General features: G+C 45.9%; 1 protein-coding gene across 1 annotated transcript; it reads left to right on the top strand.

Annotated features, from left to right (window-relative positions):
* Positions 1-9: 9 nt before the first annotated feature.
* Positions 10-15,733, top strand: NXPH3 (neurexophilin 3). Its single transcript, XM_053260624.1, has 2 exons — positions 10-326; positions 14,798-15,733. Exons 1-2 carry the CDS (start codon positions 270-272, stop codon positions 15,539-15,541), a joined length of 801 nt encoding a protein of 266 aa, XP_053116599.1. The 5' UTR covers positions 10-269; the 3' UTR covers positions 15,542-15,733.
* The last annotated feature ends 5,806 nt before the right edge of the window (positions 15,734-21,539 follow it).

The following is a 21,539-nucleotide window of genomic DNA, read 5'->3' as shown; positions in this document are numbered from 1 at the left end:
GAGAGCCGAGCGAGGGACTGGAGTGAGTTTTCCAGAGTCTCCAGCAAAGCAGGGAGCAGCCAGGAGGCAGCCACATGGAGGTCTCCAGCTGCAGAGGGTAAAAAAAGAGGATCCTTTTGCCCATGCCTGGCTGGAAAGAGGCTGCCAGAGTGAAGCTGGAATGGGGGGCTCCTAGGAGGCCAGAGGGCAGGCTATAAACAACAACAACAACAAGCCGGAGACACACCAGATTTGCAGAGATCGATAGGAGGGAAGAGAAGAGGCTGAAAATGCAGCTGACACGTTGCTGTTTCATCTTCCTGATCCAAGGGAGCATATATCTGCTGGTGAGTGACCGATGGACTAGGGAAGGGAGGCGGGTAGTGCCATGCCCTTGCAGATGCCTGAAAGCAAAATGGGGGGGGCGGGGGGGAGGGCTGCTAGTACAAGTCGTTGCCTTTCAGCGAGGATGTCCAAGCAGTACTGTGCTCTGCCGTTTCGGCGGCACCGCTTATTAGCAGGCACCCGGGCTCGCCTGCTCTTCAGTTAGTCTCACGTCAACTTTGCAAGAAGGGGCATAGCACCATAGGCTTGGAAGGCATCCAAAGGACATCTAGACCAGCCCCTCCCCTCCACCCATTAGGAAGAACTATTCAATAACAAACTAAGATCGCCACTTTCCCCCCATCCTGCTGCTCTGCCCTTAACAGCAACCTGGTAAATTTAGTGGGCGGGGGGGGGGCATAGGAAGCTGCCATATACTGAGTCAGACCATAGATCCATCTAGCTCAGTATTGTCTGCACAGACTGGCAGCGGCTTCTCCAAGGATGCAGGCAGGAATCCCTTTCAGCCCTATCTTGGAGAAGCCAGGGAGGGAACTTGGAACCTTTGGATGCTCTTCCCAGAGCAGCTCCATCCCCTGAGGGGAATCTCTTCCAGTGCTCACACATCAAGTCTCCCATTCATATGCAACCAGGACAGACCCTGCTTAGCTAAGGGGACAAGGCATGCTTGCTATCACAAGACCAGCTTTTCCTATCACTTTATCTCATGCCAAGAACAGTTTCCCCCAGCTTGATTTCTGTGAGTCAGGTTGCTGCTAACAGGACATGGAGGCAGGGAGGTGAAGGTGGCCAGTTATACTGCCAACCGCCAACCCCAGAAAAATCAGCACAATGCAGACTTTAGTGTCAAACAGACACAGCAAGCAGGAAATGCTTGCAGTACTAACAGCAGCAGATGACTCGAAATAAGTGAGCCAAGCTGCAAGTAAGCCAACCACCTGCAACAATGAAAAATAAATACATTTCTAACCAATCTGACTCAAGTAGGGGAGACTTTCCTCCTGAGAGCAAGGGGCCAGGTCCTAGACATGATAAACAAAAGATATCCTACTGGTTTCCCTGCAGGAAACTGGAAGGCCACCAAACATGCTTACCTCTACCTATAGCAGTCTCTTATGCCCAAGGGTGGATGTGGGTGTTGCAAGGGGAAGAGAGGGGTGAGCTCATACTGGAGGGAAAACTCCTCCCAATGGGACACAAAGGAGGCATCTGGACAGAAAATGAATGAGAGAGTTTTATAGCCAACCAGTGAGAATCCTGACTCTGTACAGATTTGAGCGCAGCCAGGTCCAATGTCTATATTTAACGCAATCAATTATTTTCCAGTAACTAATAATAATTCCCAAGTCTCCTCTGTTAAATGGACGTGTTCCCCAATTGCCCACTTGTAAACTGCTGCGGCTGCTACTGGGACTTTCAAAAATTCAGCCGCAAAATGGAACAGGACAGGTTGATGACTCTGCTGACCTTGGAGTGTTATTTGCTTAGAAAGGAAGCGGGCATTTGTGTCAATCCTTATCAAAATGACATGGTTGCCAGATTAATTTTAAAAGCCCCCTACCTGAGGCTCTGGGTTTGAGATGTGCTGCTTGCACTTCAACAGGAGTGGGCTAAGGAAGACTGTTACTCCAGTTCGGAAGAGGTAACTTCTGATATTGGGGTGTGGATGAGAAGGAGACAGGGTGTGTGTGTGTGTGTGTGTGTGTGTGTGTGTGTGTGTGTTTCTTTTTTTTAGTGTGCAGGAACATGGTTTGGCTGGGATAGATAATCATGGATGGGGAATACTATTTTCCTGGAAGAAGGGCAAAACCTGATTCCCTCCCCCTTTGTATTTCATTTCCAAATCCACTGTAATGTTGGGGGCAGGTAGCTGGAACAGTGGGTGGCTACCCCATATCCTGAAAAAGCTGTAGGGGTCCTTACTGTTGACCAGTGATGGCACCAGAAAAAAATGGGGTGGGGAGAGAGGCACAGAATAAACAAAGTGTGTTTCTGGTTGGGCAAACTGTGTCCCACATGTTAGATTCCTGAAACAGATATGGGGGCTGGTGCGGGGCAGAGGGGAAAGAAAACTTGTTTAAAGGTTTCCCCTGCTAACTTGGCAAAGAGGCACCTTTTAACGTGGTGATTCTCTTTTATTTAGCAGGGGGAGAGTAACTGGCCCTATCCACCCCCAGCACAGTACCTCCAGTGACTGTTGCTGGTGTCTATCTTATGTTTCTTTCTAGATTATGAGCCCAATGGGGACAGGGATCCATCTTATTTCTTTATCATTTCTCTGTGTGAACCGCCCTGAGCCATTTTTGGAAGGGCAGTAAATAAATAAATAAATAAATAAATGGGTCCTTACCCCCCCTTACCCACCCACCCCCAAGCCACCTTGCAGTTGGCACCTCTAACCCTAACCCTAACCTCTTCTTGCTCTGTTACTGCTAGTATGCCCACAGATCAGATAACTCCTGCCCCCCACCCCTCCCTGTTCCCCAATTGTTCTGTTGTTCTATGAACAGAAAACATTTCAGGCCCACAGGGAAATGAGCCCAGAGTTTTCTTTGGCAGCCGAGCGCCCTGAATCCCTGCGGATCTGGCAGGGATGCATCTTCCTCCAATTGCCGTGGGCACAGAGGGGCTGGCAGCTGGCTTGCCTGGTGGGCTTGCCTGGTAGGATGCTGTGGTGGTCTCCTGCAAGGTTTCTTCCCGCCCACTGAGCCCCATTTCTGTTGTTGCTTAGCTTCTGTGCCAGTCAACTGACCCTTTGGAATTTGCACCCATTTAAATAAAGTTCTACCAAGGAGGGGCTTGTGGCCCTCTCACCCTTTCCCAGCGGGGGCCGCTTTTGTGCACTATAATGATAAACAGAGTTGGAAGGAGTCAGAGGTCTGTGAATCACAATAAACATAAGCAGCTGCCTTACATTGAATCAGACTTTGGTCTATCCAGTCAAGCACTGCCTACCCTCCAACGTCTGAAATGGCAGGGGTCAAACCTGGACCTCCTGCATGTAGTGCATGTGCTGTACCGTTGAGCCATGCCCCCATTCCTAATTCAGAATCATATATACCAGGGGTTTCTTCCCAACCTTGGCTCCCCAGATGTTGTTGGAGGAGAGCTGGTCTTGTGGTAGCAAGCATGAATTGTCTCTTTTGCTAATCAGGATCTGCCCTGGTTGCATATGAATGGGAGACTTGATGTATGAGCACTGTATGATAGAAATATTTTAAATAAATAAAATAAATAAATAAGATGTGGATGGAGACACTCTGGGAAGAGCATTTGCATGCTTGAGCGCAGAAGGTTCCAAATTCCCTCTCAGGCATCTCCAGGATAGGGCTGAGAGAGATTCCTGCCTGCAGCCTTGGAGAAGCTGCTGCCAGTTTTGTGTAGACAATACTGAGCTAGATGGACCAATAGTCTGATTCAGTACATGGCAGCTTCCTATGTTCCTATGACTACAACTCCCATCATCCCCAGCCACAATGGCCTTGTGAAATCATTTTCATAAGTGCTCCAGAAAGCATTTAGTGGTTTTAATTTAATCTTGTTCTTTTAAGAACATTTTGTTGGGGTATATTGGTTTTTACTGAATGGGGATGGGTTTTATCATTTTATAGTACATTTCTATGCTATGTTGCTTTGATTCTACAGAAAAGAAAGGAGGGTGCCCCCCGCCCCACGCATTCTCTTTTTAAAAAATGAACATTTGTCATCATCAGGTAATAAAAAGTAGTCATATAAAGTGAGAAGCAGTTTGCTTGGCTTAAATGCATCAATACAAGCCAGAAAAAAGATATAAACATGAAACAAGAGCTGTTAAATAAATGCCTTGTGAGATAGGTGATTACTGGTTCCATTTTCCAGATGAGGAAACTGAGAGACTACTACTACTACCTGCAACAGCTATGATGCTGTGCTGGGGTTGGATAAGGCCAGTTGCTCACCTCCTGCTAAATATAAGAGAATCGCCACTTTAAAAGGTGTCACTTTGCTCAGTTAACAAGGGTCTAACAGTCATCCAGTGAATCCATACCCAAGACTAAAAGTGAGTCCATGTCTTCTGGTCTCCCAACACTCCTGCACAACACAATAGTGATTTTACCATCTTGTTCATACACCAAGGTCACACCAGCCACCATCCCTTCCCCATAGACAATGGCCATGAGCCTGATTGATCTAGATCAGGGTTTCTTAACCTTGGGCCCCCAGATGTTGTTGGACTACAACTCCCAGAATCCCCAGCCACAAAGGCCATGTCTGGGGATTCTGGAAGTTGTAGTCCAACAACATCTGGGGGCCCAAGGTTAAGAAACCCTGATCTAGATCACCTATTTACAGAGGTGATCTGGCAGATGTCATGGGAAGTTCACAAGATCAGTATGATGTCATGCTTTGTTTGGTCCCAACATCCAAAGGTACACTGCTTCTAATCATGGAGGTTCCATTTAACTTCTCAGGGCTAGTAGCCAAGCCATCAATGTGTCAGCTGACTCAGGAAGGTGTAGCAAAAGGCATAAGGCAATCCCCCATCTCCCCACCCCCACACTGCTTATGCAGCCAGTCAGATCTGGGACCAGATCAAATATGATCTGGAACCAAAATCCCTCTCCAGATACGGTGATCAACAGGGCTCAAGAAATCCACTAGTCTACTAGTCCATGACAAGTAAAAAGTGTTGCCTGGTGAGTGAAAAGAATCTTGACAAGTAATGTACCAACATAGTTCAAGAAACCATCTGACAAGTTAAATATTTTGTCTGGCTAGTGAACTGAGCCAACACTCCTTGACCCCTGGTGATCAGTCTAACCTTGTGTCTAATCCTGTGTGTGAGCAATCACATCCTCCTAGAGGAAATACCCATACTTACCCGAATCGAAAATGACCCTGAATTTAAGATGACCCCCTTAAAAAGTAAAGGTCAAATACTGGATATACCTGCATTTACTTGAAAGGAGCAGAACTCTGAATTTAAAACAACCTCCCAATTTCTAATATCAAGAAACTGAAAAAACAAAACAAAAACCCTCGTCTAGGATTCTGGTAAATACAGTATTATTGGGTTGCAACTTAAGATTTGTATTGCCAATATGATTCATGGCAGGATCCCATTTCATTCTCACAGCCACCTTGTGATGCAGATTATGTGAAGAGATAATGACTGGCTCACAGGAGTTCAGTGGGATTTACTCCCAAGTGTACAGAGGATTAAAGCCTTAATCTTACCTATCAACATTATTTGCTATGATGAGATTAGTGTGTGCGCTTTAAAGAACTTCTCCCGCTTCCTTTTCTTGAAGTAGAATGTTTATTATACCCTTTTGGAATCCAGGACTCATTTGAATGTACAACCTTCTTGAGAAGTAAGCCAGCATTACGCCCACATTACAGACAGAAAACTGAGTCTCAACAGAGCTATTTTTTTAGAAAAATAAAAAAACCTTTTAAGTTGATTATTTAAGCCGATGAGATGCACTGGCCAAAGTGTTAAGGGGTTGTTGGTTTTTTGAGGGGAGAAACCCAAGTGGAAATCCTTGCTTAGCTATGAAGTGTTAAAAGTGCACTTTAAGCTTCCTGGAGAAAGGGCAGGATACCAGTAAATAAATGAATAAAAAATGATGCTCAGATGGAGAGAGTGAGTAATGCAACATTCCCTCATTTTAGTCATCCTGACAACAAATGCCGCAGGCTTCTGCACACATTAGCTGGGAGATAGCCTTGATCCTGGGATGACTTCAGCAGGATCCTGCATTCCTTCCACATCTTTCTGACAGAGCAGGGTGCTTTCCAGATAAACCTTTACCACAGTGTCACTACGGATCTCCTAAGTGTGCTTCCGTACTTCCTGTGTTGTGCCACTGCCGTCCCTGTGCTTACAGAAAGGTGCCATTCACATTTCCGATGCCTTACTTTGGATTTTCTCTCTCTCTGCAATTTAGTGCTATAACGTTGCAAGTCCATTGCAGAAAAATAGCTGTCTTTTCCCATTGTAGGAGTTTGAGATTCTGGGGATCGTTTTCAATACGATCCTGCTAAGCTGAAGCATTTTACTGCTGTTCTAGGGTGTCATCTGGAAAGCACCGAGGGGGTGTATAACTTGTCCCTACCCTCTCCAGGGCCACAGCACAAATAAAATATTGGGAGAGTAGGATCTAGAAACAGAATATTGGGAAAGCAGGTCTTTTCCATGGGGAGGAAAGCTGATCCTGTGGTAGCAAGCAATTGTCTCCTTTGCTAAGCAGGGTTTGCCTCCATGAGCGCCCACAGGACTTTTTCCAGGAGCGGGGTTAAAGCCAGCAATCCTATACTCCCCTCCTTGTGAGTATGCCCCACTGAATTCAATGGAAACTCGCTCAATCCGGGCAGTGCCCTCTTTTGCCGCCCACCACCCTAGATGCCCATGTTTGCCTTGGATTGCATTTGGAAGGATGACTACATGTGGGCACTGTCTGCTGTAAGATATTCCCCTGAGGGGATGGGGCCATAACATAGTGGTAGAGCATCTGTTTGCATGCAAAAGGTCCTAGGTTCATTTTCTAGCATCTCCAGGTAGGGCTGGAAGAGACGCTTGCTGGGGGAGCAGCTGTCAGTCAGTGTAGTGTAGACAGAACTGAACTAGGTAGACCAATGGTCCGACTCCGGTTAAGGCAGCTTCCTATGTTCCTAATGTGCATGTTCTATAGCAACATGTTGATGTGAAGGTACATCAGTGGGGCATGCTGGAGGACAATTGGACAGCACATGCCACTTCCCCTAAAATATTCCAGGTCTGGGATAAAGACTCCCAAATGGAGCAGTGGGGGACATCTTGAGTCAGTCCTTCAATATATACAACGGTTTGTCTGCCTTTATTACACGGTCGGTGTGTAAATAGGCAGGCACGTATATTACAGTAAATGTCAAATGGGCTGTAACGTTATCCTTCACAAGGAATTCTAAAGATTTTGAAAAGCCAGGGGGAACTCTCAGCACCCTCTGACCTGGCATGTATTGGCAAATAGCCAAGCTTCGTCCCGATTTCTAAACTGCCGTCTTTTACGGCTAAATTGTGATGTAATTGGCTACATCAATAGTCCTTGATGTACCGATTGCCAAGGATACTCAATTGTCCTTGATCTTCCCCAGAAAATGCCAGAATTCTTTGCCACTCCGGCCCTTTTCACAGAACAGTTGCACACAGAACCAGTGAGGAAGAGCACATAGGCTCCCTATATACACCACAAGGAGCTCTACAAAGTGTTCCATCTTTCGGCTCTTTCCCAACCTTTTGGATCTTTCTGACCGTAGGGGGTGGGAGGGGCGGGTGGCCTGAGGTATTGCAGTGCCTGAGATGAGGCGCCCAATGCTGACCCTGGTGGGGGTCAGTCTCCTTTCAAAACCAACTTTGCAAGCTTCGAAAAGTGGTATTGGGTGGGGGGGGGGACAGAAGGTTGCCAGCAGCCGCCTCTTCTCTTCTCATGCTTCTTACAAGCTTTGCAAGGAGTGTAAGCTTGCAAAGCTTACAAGGATCCGTTTGGTCCCAAAGATCTGCTTTGATGACAGCAGTGGGGGGCCATCTCACTGCCCTGCTGGCACCTCAGTAATCTGCTGCCTGAATTGACTCTCACGCCTTGCCACATTAAAGGACTGCCCCAGTGGGGGTGGGGGGTGTAGTTTAAGGCCAGAGGGCATGATCCCACTCCCCGCTCTGTGCACGTAGGTCTCCACCACATGTGGAATCAATCTGCTTTGAAGATGCATACCTTGTCTTTCGAATTATTGTCAAGGATCCCTGCCTTTCTTGTGGCTTTTCAACATCTTGAGGGGGACCAGTACTTGTTAATACTTACTGTAATAAATAAACCTGCTATGCCATTAGTTATCAGCTTTCGTTAAAATCATGACTTCTGGGACTAGGGCATTAAAGGCAGCTGGCAGTGCCGAATGCCTCAAGGACTGGCCCTGAAAGCCTGGGGGCTTAGGGCCAAATTCCACTCTTGGTGCTGCCTCAATGCAGTGCTGATTTCTAAAGGAAAGGGTGCTGGGGCTCAAAAATCTTGCTATCCTATGAGGAGGAGAGCTGGTCTAAGGAGAGGAGAGCTAATCTTTTTGTAGCAAGCATGACTTGTCCCCTTAGCTAGGCAGGGTCCACCCTGGTTGCATGTGAATGGGAGACTAGAAGTGTGAGCACTGTAAGATATTCCCCTCAGGGGATGGAGCCGCTCTGGGAAGAGCAGAAGGTTCCAAGTTTCTTCCCTGGCATATCCAAGTTAGGGCTGAGAGAGACTCCTGCCTGCAACCTTGGAGAAGCCGCTGCCAGTCTGTGAAGACTAAACTGAGCTAGATAGACCAATGGTCTGACTCAGTATAGGGCAGCTTCCTATGTTCCTAATCCCTCCCCTGCTCCTGCCCAGATACATAAGTGCTAGCTGGAATTGGAGGAAGGCTCCTGTGTTCCAAAATACATAAAACCCTGGTAGTTAAACTAGGTCCAAATTTTACTGAAGGAAATATTCCTCAGAAGTGAGGTGTGCAGCCTTAGGTCATTCAGACTATGAACCATACCTCCCATGCGTGTTATGACAGCAACCATCATAAAGTCTGTCTTCTCAGGAGATATACCAAACGCAGTTATATCAATATATAGGAACCGAATAAGAGGGTTAGTGAAGTAGACAGGGAGACTGATATAGGGGGACTCAGTACATTGAAACAAGTCACCATTAAAGTGGCCCAATTAAATACTCTCTCCACTGAACAGATCTGCTTCGTACACTCTTTATAGGAGCCAGAGTCATTCATTCCACTTATGGAATTAAGCTCCCACGTTTGAGAGAACCCGAGGATTCTGGGAAGAATTTGCTCAGTATTAATCCTGAATGGACTGCTTCTAGACATAAACAGTAGAGATATGGAAACGCCACCATATATGCAGACATTTTCCACTGGAGTTATACAGCACAGTTTCTAATCCCAGATGTGAGAGACTCAGAGGCCGATTGTGGCTACTCAGTGCATTCTGCATGTGGTTAGTGCCCTTCTTATCTGTTGACAAGTTCTAAGACTGAAGACAGACTCTGAACACATTCGGTGGTGGTGGGGATTCTAGCTCAGATTAAGCACCGAGCACCTGACGACTGGAGGTATAATAAAGGAGATAAAGGTAAAGTGTGCCATCGAGCTGGAGTCGACTCCTGGCAACCACAGAGCCCTGTGGTTGACTTTGGTAGAATACAGGAGGGGTTTACCATTGTCATCTCCCATGCAGTATGAGATTATGCCTTTCAGCATCTTCCTATATTGCTACTGCCCGATATAGGTGTTTCCCACCTAGTCATTTCCCTACTGCGCCATTAGGTGGCTTGGAGGTATAATAGTCTTGGCTTAATTTTCAGGAAAGATGCCTATAAACACAGAGATGCTGATGGTGCTATTCTCTTAATGCAAGTAATAGTTGATTACACACAGAAAGCCATTATTTTCTTTGCTTTATAGCTTTCAACCATTCACTAGCACTGTCAACCAATTAAAGGTCTTTCAGTCAATTAATTGCCTGGCCTTTTACAGATTAATTGAAGAAATGTAAGCAAGCCTATGGCAATTGCTCAGCAGCAGGCCTTTCTGAAGCTCCTAAAGGAAGGAGGCCAGCGCTCTTAAGTGTGACCATTTCATAAACAAAAGGGACCACTCACTGTTGGCAGTAATATTTCCTTTTTTATTCAGTGTGGAGGATGGCAGATTTCTATTGCAGTAGCACGCCAAAGCCAAAACAGCTTCAAAAGAAGCAAATCAAAGACACAGCAGCATTGTGGAAAATCCAGCTTAATAAAGCAATGGGCTGACTTGATTTACTAAGCAGGTGTCCCTTAGACTTATTGCTTGAAGAAAGGCCACTGTGGTTTCACCACGAAAGGAACAAAATCCGCTAGTTTGGGAAAGAGCAATGCTGTCCCAAGTAACGTTTTCATGCTACAAGAACTCTGTCGTATTGTCTAGCTGTCTGTTGTGTTTTGTTGTTGAGACATTTGTCCCAGTAGGGATCCTGTAGAGAGGATGGGGCGGGGGGGTGAGGAGGGGAAAGGGAGGGAAAGCGAAAGGAGAAAGGAGAATTGTTTCTGAATAAACTCTTCGTTAAATCTAGCTAAGATTTATTTGTGTCTGAGAGAAGCAGCTATACAACAAACTCTTCCCAATAGAGAGTTCCTGTCTGAAACACGCCTGAAATGCTGCTGTTCTGACGGCCACGGATCTTCTGCTCTTTTAAATGACTTGGCTCATTCTCCTTTCTGCCCTTTATGCCTGGGACTCCCTCTGAATCAGCTCTGTGGTGCCATCTCTTTCTTGCACATATTGTTGTGAATTTGGGGGTAGTAAGCAGGCAGAGATATACCCTTTTGTGAGTGAATGTGCCTCCCCCCCCCCCCCCGCCGCCTCGTGCTGGGGGACGGCTCTTTGCCTCACCCCAGTCCTCTGCCCAGCCACCAAGGCAGCTCATTGGGCAGTTCTTCTGTGGGGGGCGGGCTCAGTCAGAGTGGTAATCCCAGGGGGCTACACTCCTCTCAGTTTGCTCGCATTTGGCTTCCCCTCCCTGGGGCACAGAATGGGCTTTGTTGGTCTTCCTCTTGGGGGCTGAGTAGGAATTTTTAGCCTCCCCACTGACTGGCCATGTTTGGGGTGTGTGTCTCTGTCTTTTTGCCTACATCAGGGTTTCTTAACCTTGGGCCCCCAGATGTTGTTGGACTACAAATCCCATAATCCCCAAGCAAAAGCCATTGCAGCTGAGGATTCTGGGAGTTGTAGTCAAACAACATCTGGGGGCCCAAGGGTAAGAAACTCTGGCCTGCATCATTCTGTTCCCCCCTTGTTTTCCCATAGTTAGAGTTAGGTCACAACTTGGCAGGTGCAGTGCGGGCTGGATGGATATTCAGTTGTTAAAAGTTGTTTATTAGATATTTAGTTGTTAGGCGTTAAAAGGTGAGTGGTTCATCCACCCTTAGAGGCTTTGTGGCTCAGGGGTTATGATTGGCCATCATGCCTGCTTCGGGGCTTCACAGACCTTAAAGTCTGTGCGGCTTGGGATGTGAAGCCCTAGAAGTTGCTCTGACCCTACAGGCTGGCACTGATGAGGAGGCAGCAGGTTTGCACCGCTTCCACCTTTGAGCCAGGGTGTGTCGTTCTGAGGGAGCTTGGGGGAAGACCTAAAAGTCTGAACCCAGCCTTATTAGGCCCGCACTGCAGGGGCTGGAGTTTTCTGTCCACATCCAGTTCACCAATTGCCTATTTAATCTTAAATAAAATTGTGGCCCTTTTAATACCAAAAAATACTTGTGTCCTGTCGTCCTTGTGGCTGAGGTGTGTGGGGGAAATGGTTTACTGCCCCGGGGCTTTGCAATATGCTCCCTGACAAAATAAGAGCATGTCCATCTCCAGTTGCTTTTAGGAAGACCCTCAAGACACACCTGTTTTCTCAAGCTTTTAACTGAAATCAATTTTAAACTGTTTAATCATTTTAACTTTTTATTCTGTGAAATTGTTCTAATTGTTTTTATTCTGCTTTAGATTTGTCGTGTTTTAAATTGTGTACACCACTTAGAGATACACATATTAGGTGATTGGTAAATAGATAGGTTAGTAGGTAAGTAAATAAGTAAATAAATAAATAGGTGATGGGCAAAGAGGACCACAGCATGTTTGACGAATGACTCTCTGAATGAGCAAAACCATGATGGTTCTGGCAAAAAGCAGGTCGCATACAACTGAAATAGAGTTGCTATGCCCCCCGGAATTTCAGGTTGCGCCCAGATTTTAAGCATCTCACCCAGATTGCTTAGCCCATCCAGATTTGGCCGGATTTCAGCTTTCATTTATTTTATTTTATTTTATTTTATTTTATTTAAATTCAATTCAATTCAATTCATTTATTTATTAAAGCTAAGCTCTAGCCCTTGTAGAAGCGGAGTTATGGAGCAAAATATACAGTCACTATTCTGCTCAAAAATTATCATCAAGCCAATTTACATAATATGCAAATTAGGCACCCGGATTTGGAAAGCCAGAATATGGCAACCCTAATGAAAGGAGGGGCTGAAACTCCCCTTCCCTGCAAGGGGTGGCGGGGAAGAGAGAGAGAGAGAGAGAGAGAGCACACAGTGTGAAAAGAGAAGACAGGTTGCTGTGCCAAAGAGAGACCAGAGATTTTAGTCTAGAATGTAAGTGGCCGGACAGGAGCTGCAGCTATGTAGGATGTAAGGACCACTCTGTGGGAAACTGATTCAAACTGCTGCTGACTTAGGAATGATCTGCTGTCTTATCAAATATATCCAATCCTCCTCCTGTATATCTGTGTACATAAGCCAAATATTACAAGAGTAACGTCAGCTGTAGTGACTCTCCTTCCAAAGGAAACCAGAACCCAAAGTATGGTGAAAACCCCTGAGATTCCTCACCACTTAGGAAAGTGGGCAACACTGTGTTCATCTAGCTCAGTATTGTCGATGACTGGCAGCAGCTCCTTAGGGGTTTCAGACAGGGGCCTTTCCCACCCCTTGAATCCATCTCCAGTCCTATCTTTCCCCCTTAATAGGGCAGCAGTCAGCACCGGAGAGGCCAGGCAGCCACCTGTGTGCCCTACACTGCCTCCCACAGGCACACCACTGTGCAAACAGCCCATGGAGACATGCCCTGCGAGGTGGGACAGAGCCTGAGTGGGGAAGTTTCAGTCTTGGCTCCTCCTGCCCAGGGACAGAATCAGCAATGGGGCCGGAGGCATGCCATGATGGGTGGAGGAGGTGCATTCCGTCCCCCCAAAGAGGCCCCCAAACATGCCACCTGAGGCAGTTGCCTCAGTTAGCCTCTGCCTCTCTCTTTGCTTCCTGCCCTTGGCAAAATTTAGAGACTGTAAGCTCCTGGGGGCAGGGACCTGTCTTATATTGCTCTGCCAAGTACCATGTACACTGAATGAAGATAGATAGATGGATAGATAGATAGATAGATAGACAGACAGACACACACACACCCCTAATTACAAATTTGGCAAAAGTAGGATGGAGCTGATATGACTAGATAGCCTACACAGGAACAGACCCTTCACTGTTCTGGAGGTTTTTGCTTGCCGCAGGTCCCACTTAATGTGAAATGAAATTTTTATTACCTCCAAATGAATCACTTGTGTGCACTGTTACTTGCCTAACTGTCTCTCCACACAAATGTTAGGTTAAGGTGGGTGTAGGAAGAATCCACATGTGAGGGCTTCCCCCACATGACCTGGAGCTTCTTGTTGTACTAGAGTAGCACAGCAAAGACACAAATTACAGAGCCATAAGTAACTAGAGACAAGACGAACTCTCCAAGGTTTATCAGGTCTCCCAAGTTGCAGTGGGTTGGGGACTAGGCTCTAAGGGGGGATGCCTGGTGGGGTGGGGGGGGAGCCCTCCTGTAACAGAAGGATGAGTGAGGCGGAATGTCGGGAGAATGGAGTGAGTGACAGGAGGAAGTGACAGACAAGACAGGAGTTGAAGAGAAAAGGTTGACTGAAAGACGCTGGGGAGAAAGCCAGTTGATCGAAGAAGAAGAAGAGTAATTATAACCATCGTTAGTAACTTTATTGTTAACTGATGCCAGTTCCTGGTGTCACGTGTTCTTAAATAAAACCACTTACTCTGTTAAAATGTTATGTATTCTGGCCTGGGTGAATCTGGCGTATAAGTAATCCCATCTCTTGTCCTTGCCATGCCAGTGCTTGGGCCAAGATATTATACAAAGTTCCTACTGATCTTTAAAGCAGTAGGTGGCGGCAGCTATGGGGGCCAGGGCCTTGTGTGGGGCCCCCAGCATGTCACACCTACAAAATACTGAAAATATTTTGGATAAATGAAGACATGGCATTCTTTCCCCCTGTACATATTTCTCTTTCAATGCCCAACTAGGTCACTGGGATCTGGGTTATGGAGGGTGTGGGGGAAGGGGAGAGGAATTCAGTAAAATTGAAGGGGAGTTCCTCAAATGTTGGGAACATTTGAGGAACTGGAGGGCTGTGGGCCACCTCCAGCCTCAAAGGCAGGATGCCTCTGAGTACCAGTTGTAGGAGAGTAATGGCAGGAGAGAGGGCATGCCCTCAACTCCTGTCTGTGGCTTCCAGCGGCATCTGGTGGGCCACTGTGCAAAACAGGATGCTGGACTAGATGGGCCTTGGGCCTGATCCAGCAGGGCTGTTCTTATGTTCTAAATGTTCAGGGGTTAGAGTTGTACCCTTTCTATCTCACCCTTCTTCCATGAAAACGCAAGGAAACGAGGGGTCCCCAGGTGGTCTCCCATCCAAACACTGACCAGACCCAGATCTGCTTAGTTCCAGCCTGTGCTGCCATTCAAGAATGACGACATTTGGCCAAAGGGCAAAAGCTCACACTGCAGCCAGCAAACACAATGAAAGAGAAAGTCTCGCTCCCCTCCAGTGCTTCAGGCTCTGTGGTGTTCTTGTTTCACGTGGCCTTCTTGTTTCATGCAGGTGATCTGTGGACAAGACGAGCCACCGGAAGAGGAGGAGGAAGAAAGTGGGAAACCATCCAAAGAACAACAAAGATCCCGGGTACAAAAGAAAAAAGGCCAACTCTCCTTGAAATCTTCAGTAGCCCAATCTCACTTCCAGAACACAACTCTGCTGGAGTTAGCGTCTACCAACCCACAAGAATTTTGGAATGTCTTAGAGAGCTTATCTAAGCAGGAACAAGGCCTGCAACCCCGCAGCCGAAGGGACTCTGTGGCCAGCCCTGGTCGGCTTAAGAAGATATTTGGCTGGGGCGATTTCTATTCCAACATCAAGACAGTAAAGCTGAACCTCTTGATCACAGGGAAAGTGGTTGACCATGGCAACGGCACAGTCAACGTCTTCTTCCGGCACAACTCGACCGGGCACGGAAACATCTCTGTCAGCCTTGTGCCGCCCAACAAAGCCGTAGAGTTTGACCTTGAGCAGCAAATCTTCATCGAGGCAAAGGAATCCAAGATCTTCAACTGCCGAGTGGAGTATGAGAAAGTGGACAGAGCAAAGAAGACCACCCTGTGCACCTATGACCCCTCCAAAACCTGTTTCCTCAACCACACACAGAGTCAGGTCTCCTGGGTTTGCTCCAAACCTTTCAAAGTCATCTGTATCTATATTACCTTCTATAGCATAGACTACAGACTCGTCCAGAAAGTGTGCCCTGACTACAATTACCACAACAATGTTCCTTATTACCCTTCTGGGTGACAACATACCTCCTTGATCTCGGAAGCAGCCCCAGTCCCAAGAACAACTTGCTATGGGGTAAGGGCAAGAAACAGAACAAGACGAGGGCTGCAGACAGGAAAGAGGAGGAGCTATTTCTCTCTGATGCCAGACCAACCAACAAGTGGCTGGCCTCTGCTAAAGACAATAGGTCCAAAAAGAGTTTGCGAGTGAGTGGGAGAGAGACAGCACACCACCCCTGAAACATTTCAGCCCTAAACTTTTCTTCTTCTTGCACATACAGGTGAAACTCGGAAAATTAGAATATCGTGCAAAAGTCCATTAATTTCAGTAATGCAAATTAAAAGGTGAAACTGATATATGAGACAGACGCATTACATGCAAAGCGAGATAAGTCAAGCCTTAATTTGTTATAATTGTGATGATCATGGCGTACAGCTCATGAAAACCCCAAATCCACAATCTCAGAAAATTAGAATATTACATGGAACCAAGAAGACAAGGATTGAAGAATAGAACAATATCGGACCTCTGAAAAGTATAAGCATGCCTATGTATTCAGTACTTGGTTTGGGCCCCTTTTGCAGCAATTACTGCCTCAATGTGGCGTGGCATGGATGCTATCAGCCTGTGGCACTGATGAGGTGTTATGGAAGACCAGGATGCTTCATTAGCGGCCTTCAGCAATTCTGCATTGTTTGGTCTCATGTCTCTCATCCTTCTCTTGGCAATGCCCCATAGATTCTCTATGGGGTCAGGTCAGGCGAGTTTGCTGGCCAATCAAGCACAGTACACTGTATACTTTTCAGAGGTCCGATATTGTTCTATTCTTCAATCCTTGTCTTCTTGGTTCCATGTAATATTCTAATTTTCTGGGATTGTGGATTTGGGGTTTTCATGAGCTGTACGCCATGATCATCACAATTATAACAAATTAAGGCTTGACTTATCTCGCTTTGCATGTAATGCGTCTGTCTCATATATCAATTTCACCTTTTAATTTGCATTACTGAAATTAATGGACTTTTGCACGATATTCTAATTTTCCGAGTTTCACCTGTACATACTCAAAGTCAGCCCAAGTGGAAAGTCCAAGATGGCCCCCTTCCCTCATCCTCCTGCTGATTAGGATGGGTACAGTCCACCAGCACCTTATCCTATGCAAGCCTGCAGGGTTTGCACGGGAGAACTTCATGCTGGGCTGTGCCCCTTGGGTCAGATCTGTCAGTTTCCCATTCTGCCAGTCCTTAATGGCACCTGAAATCTACCACTTGCTGCCACACCTTGCTTTACGGAATGTGGCAGGTGGAAGCTTCACAGGTTCTTTTAGAGGGAATCTAGATGGGGCTTAGCGAGTCCAGGCAAATGCTTGTCTAGAACAATAGGTTATCTTTACATTTTAAATCCAACAAATTTCCCCTTTATCTGTACTATCCTAACAGCCCTCAGTCCAACTGAGTGTGGACACAGTGGCCCAGACGGTGCAGGGCAGTAGTCTGGAGTTTCCTGCAGCACTGGAGTCTTTTAAGGCAGGCCTTCTGCTGCTGCCCACTACTCACAGCCATTCTGCCTGTCACTGATTTGATGGCTTGGTCCATGTAGAAGCAAACCTATCTTCCGAGGCTCCAAAAAGCCATCTCTTCACTCCTCAGATCAATTCCTTTTGCACTCTTTTCTTCTCCACCTTCCTCGTCAACTGCCCTCAACTACCTTTCCAACATTCCACACCCCTTGGCAACAGTTGTTCAGCAACTGTTGCCTGGCTTCTCCCTCTAACATCAGTCACAAGCACTGCCCCTCTCCCCAACTTTGCGCTTTTAAACAACTGAAAAATAAGATAAGTGGATTGCACCACTGGGATGTTTAGAGTTCCAACGGGCTATTACTGGGTCATAAATTGTGCATACTCAATTCCCTGACATGTAGATGAAGAACCTGGCCTCCAGGCCATAATAGTCCCTCTCATTCAATTGCCATCACACTTTCCCCCATCATTAATTTGATCCAGCCCTGTAATGGCCAGGCCTAGCTACATCCTAGTGGGTAAGTTGTTTTGTTTTTAAAACGGGGACACAGATAAGTTGCATTTATCGCTAAAATATATTTATCAAGCACCAAGGGCTCAGGGAAAATAGCACCACAGAAAATGAACACAATCCCAATACAATTGAGATAAAATAACAGTGCTGTCAGTCCATTAAAGATATGTCAATTATTTGTACTATGTGACTTTTAGGAGATTCATTGTTTACATAAAGCCAAGTGGAACAGATTGGTTGCGGTAAGCAAATGGCAGAGACCTCTCCTCCATGCAGGAGGAGAAACTAGTAAGGGGAGACGGTAGGTATCTCTGCATGGAGCTTGGAACAACATTGGAGTTGATCTTTGTGGAGCCGATAATAGAGTGAGGTGGAAGCTAGCACCTAGATCTGCATCATCATGCTGTGTGAACAGCTGCAGACACTAGTTGCTTCCGTGCTGCTTGTCTCTGGAATTGCCATCCTTCGTTCATTCACTTTTTAGAAGGAATCCACACCATCACTGTCAAATTGTTGCACTGCCATATTGTCTGTGCTGTCTTCTCATGTTTTTTTCAGACCTGATTGGTGGCTTTTTTGTGTGTGCCTGCTTTTTTGCTATAAGACACAATTGTAGCAATAGTCTGTTCAGTGCAAACAACAAAAGCACTGCTAAGGCTTTTAAGGAGAACTGTTCCTGAAAACTGAACGCTTCCTGATTGCAGGATCAGCCTGTTTTTGTTTGTTTTCCCTGGTCAGTGTGGCTGGGGAATTAGTGGTGAATTGCCCCATAATTGGCCCTGATTTAGTCAGTGTGGAATTAAATTATTTGGTTTTCCTCCTTTTTCTTTTTCTCATAGTTGAACTGAGAGGCTAAAAAACCAGAAATAAACTAATAATTAAATCCTAACAAAAGCTAACCAAAACATTTCCCTTCTTTGGCATTCTTTGCACTAATTTCGCAGCCAGGCTAACCAGGGAAGCAATAAAATGAGCTGAGCCTGCAAACAGGAAGCTTTTGATAAGCATTAGAAAGGACCTCTGCTTAATTAAACCTATTTGTGAGTAAATATTATGGAAGGATCTTGCCCAAAAGAAAGGGCATTGCTGAATAATATAGTGCTATATTAAGTGCTGTGCAGAACCTCCATTTGAATTCTTCTTCCAGCCAACTGCAGGAACAAATGCCTCTTCTGAAATGGTACCAGCACCCACTGTTGCTACTGTGAAGCAACATGTCACAACAGGTACCATCTTAGGAGAGGCATTCCTTCCTCTGAGAAAGAGAACACCTCTTCTAAGATGGTGCCTGTTGCCTACTTTTTGTGTGTGTGTACTTGGATTCCAAGGCGAATCTACTACCTTAATTGGTTGATCAAAAGGTTTTTAATCTAGTCAATTAACTGACTAAATATCACAGCTCTATTCGAATAGAATACACTGTGCTAAATACATATTACAATTACAGCCATTTATTTAATGCCAGCCATCCCAAATGATGGTCTTCCAGAAAATCCTTAGGCTCAGGTGTTTGATGAGTCTCCAAGGCAGCCATTGAGAATACACCTGTCTGCATTGTTCAGAAATGGCACATAGATGCTTTAGAGAAAGGACACTCTGTTGCAATTAAAAGATTGGGATGGAATATAAGGAGGAGAGGGCACTCTAATGATTCAAACCAGATGAGAATCACAGACCCTGTTTCAGTCTCTGCTCAGAGTACTTACAATCCACTGTAGCTCAAGGAAGTTCTCAAGGTGAGCTAAAAGGAACATAGAACACAAGGTTAGTATTAGGTCCATGTGCATTCGCGCACGCGCGCACACACACACACACCCATTCCTAGTAGCAACTTCCGCTGTTGAAGTGTTAAACTTTGGAGTAGGGATTTGGAGACACACTGCACTGTACAGAAAATTTCAGCCCACGAGCCACAACCACCAATTGTCCACTGTTTGTGTAGATCGTTTCTATAATGGAGACTTTTATATCTAACAAGCCTAATGTATGCTTTCAGCATCATCTAACTACATGTTTGCTAGCAGCAACCAACATGGGGAGAAGCCAGGAGTGGCAGACAACATGACTTCCCATCCCACCCATGGCCTGGTGCTCGGCCAGAAACTGACCATTTGGCCAATCTAGTTGCCAATGCTTCACAAGTGAGGGATAGCACTTATGCCCCTGTGCAAGAGAACAAGGTCACACCCAGGCAAGATGGTGTATATTCTGTGTGTGCATGTGCGCACACACAGTTTCTATACCAAATAATTCACATATTTGTAATAAGTGTGTTTCTTTCCATCATTTCCCAGTTCTGCCTCTTAGATTCCACTTCCTATAGAACCTGGAATTTGTAACAAGCCCGGGGCATATTATCCAGTGTGGAAGTTTGCCTCAAAGTGTGTAAGTTCTCATGCAATTCTTTGTTTTGGTTGGCACCAAGTCAAGATTCCTCTGGTGAGAAAAGCAGGTGTGTGTGTGTTTTTTAACCTCCTCGACCCGTGTTTCAGCATGAAAAGAACAGATCTCAAAATGAACTTCATTATGCGTGTATGTGTTTTGTTTAAATCAACAGCTTTTACGTTAGGAACAGTTGCCAAATTTGGTTAAAATTTCATATTGGTGCTGAATGCTTCCCAGCCTTCACTGTTGTCTGGAGAGCACACCCGCTATTGCCACCTGGCATACAAGTGTGTAGGGATCCATTTGGAGTAGTGCATGCAGTGAAATGTGTATTACCAGTTGCTGGGTGTGATTTGCCATCCCCACTGTAGAGAGTTCCACACCCAGCATAGCACATACACACATGAAAACCTATTTCCAGTGCATTTCACAGTTGCTGGGGCATTAGACTTGAACTGGGCTGGGTTCAAATACCAGCATAGCTTTCGGCTCACTGAGTTGCCTTGAGCAATTTTCTCTCGGCCTCAGTCTTTTACCTGTGAAAAGGAAGCATTAAGGACCTACCTCAGATGGTTGTTATGAAGACAGACAAGGATTATAAAGCACTCCGTGCAGTATAAAAGCTTTCATTAGGATGGCTTCTCTCCCTCCTTGCCCAAGTTTCCTCTGCTTCTCTCATCTTCGCTCTGACTTTTACCTTTCTCCAAGCGATCTCCCACTCCCTCGTGCCAGATCTCTTTCCTTCCTCAAAATTGCTCTGTACTTTCCTCTGTTTCTCTGATTAAAAGGATGGGCGCTTCTACTTGCATCACGTATTTATTTTTAATACTGTCCTTAAAATGGAGAATAAAGTTTCCCTCTGCATTATGGAGGGCCAGAATGATGAGTGAGTGGCTTTTGATTTTTGTGTTAAGTTGAAAGTAACCTCTTTTCTTCACAAATAACTTCTGAGGAGCTATGATGTAAATGCCGGGGGGGGGGGGGGGCGCGGCGGTGATGACCCCAGTAGTATAATCAACAACAGAGGTGCCTTTAAGGGTCTACCACTCCTCCTCCTCTTGAATTTCCAAGTTCTTCAAAATAATGGGCAATTGATCTTGGTGCCTCTTTGAACCCTTGATGAGAAGTTGTCCTTAGATTGCTTTTGGGCGGCTTGGTTTTGTCTGAAGCCCTCCCCAAGTGTTTGTTTCTTCTGCAAGGTTTCCCAGATGGACAAGCTTTGCCAGAGAAAAACCTGATCAGACAGCATCCTGATAAGGGCTCAGCTACACCGCCAATTAAGTAGAAGGCACCAAGTGGGGTTAAGAGAAGAGCTACTGCTTCTAGGCCAGACTGAAGCTCCTTGGAAGGTTTTCTTTGCAGATAAGCTGCCTGAGGGGTCCCATTGGTGGGCTGGAAAGCTGGGATTAAATATTTTAAGAAAAATAAGTAAGATTTGCAAGAAGAAGTCCACAGCAAAGCTGGAAACAGCCCAAGAGGAAAAGAAACACAGAAAAGACTGGTCTTCTGTGAGATCTACTATCCACATTTCAGGCATTTGAAATGCATCATTTTAGAAGGAATGGCTAAGAGGGGAACATCCATTGCTGTCCAGG

This window comes from Hemicordylus capensis, chromosome 6 (genome assembly GCF_027244095.1).
Source record: "Hemicordylus capensis ecotype Gifberg chromosome 6, rHemCap1.1.pri, whole genome shotgun sequence".
In the NCBI taxonomy this organism is placed as follows: domain Eukaryota; kingdom Metazoa; phylum Chordata; class Lepidosauria; order Squamata; family Cordylidae; genus Hemicordylus; species Hemicordylus capensis.
Note: the sequence above shows the minus strand (reverse complement) of the source record. Positions and strands in the feature narration are given on the sequence as shown.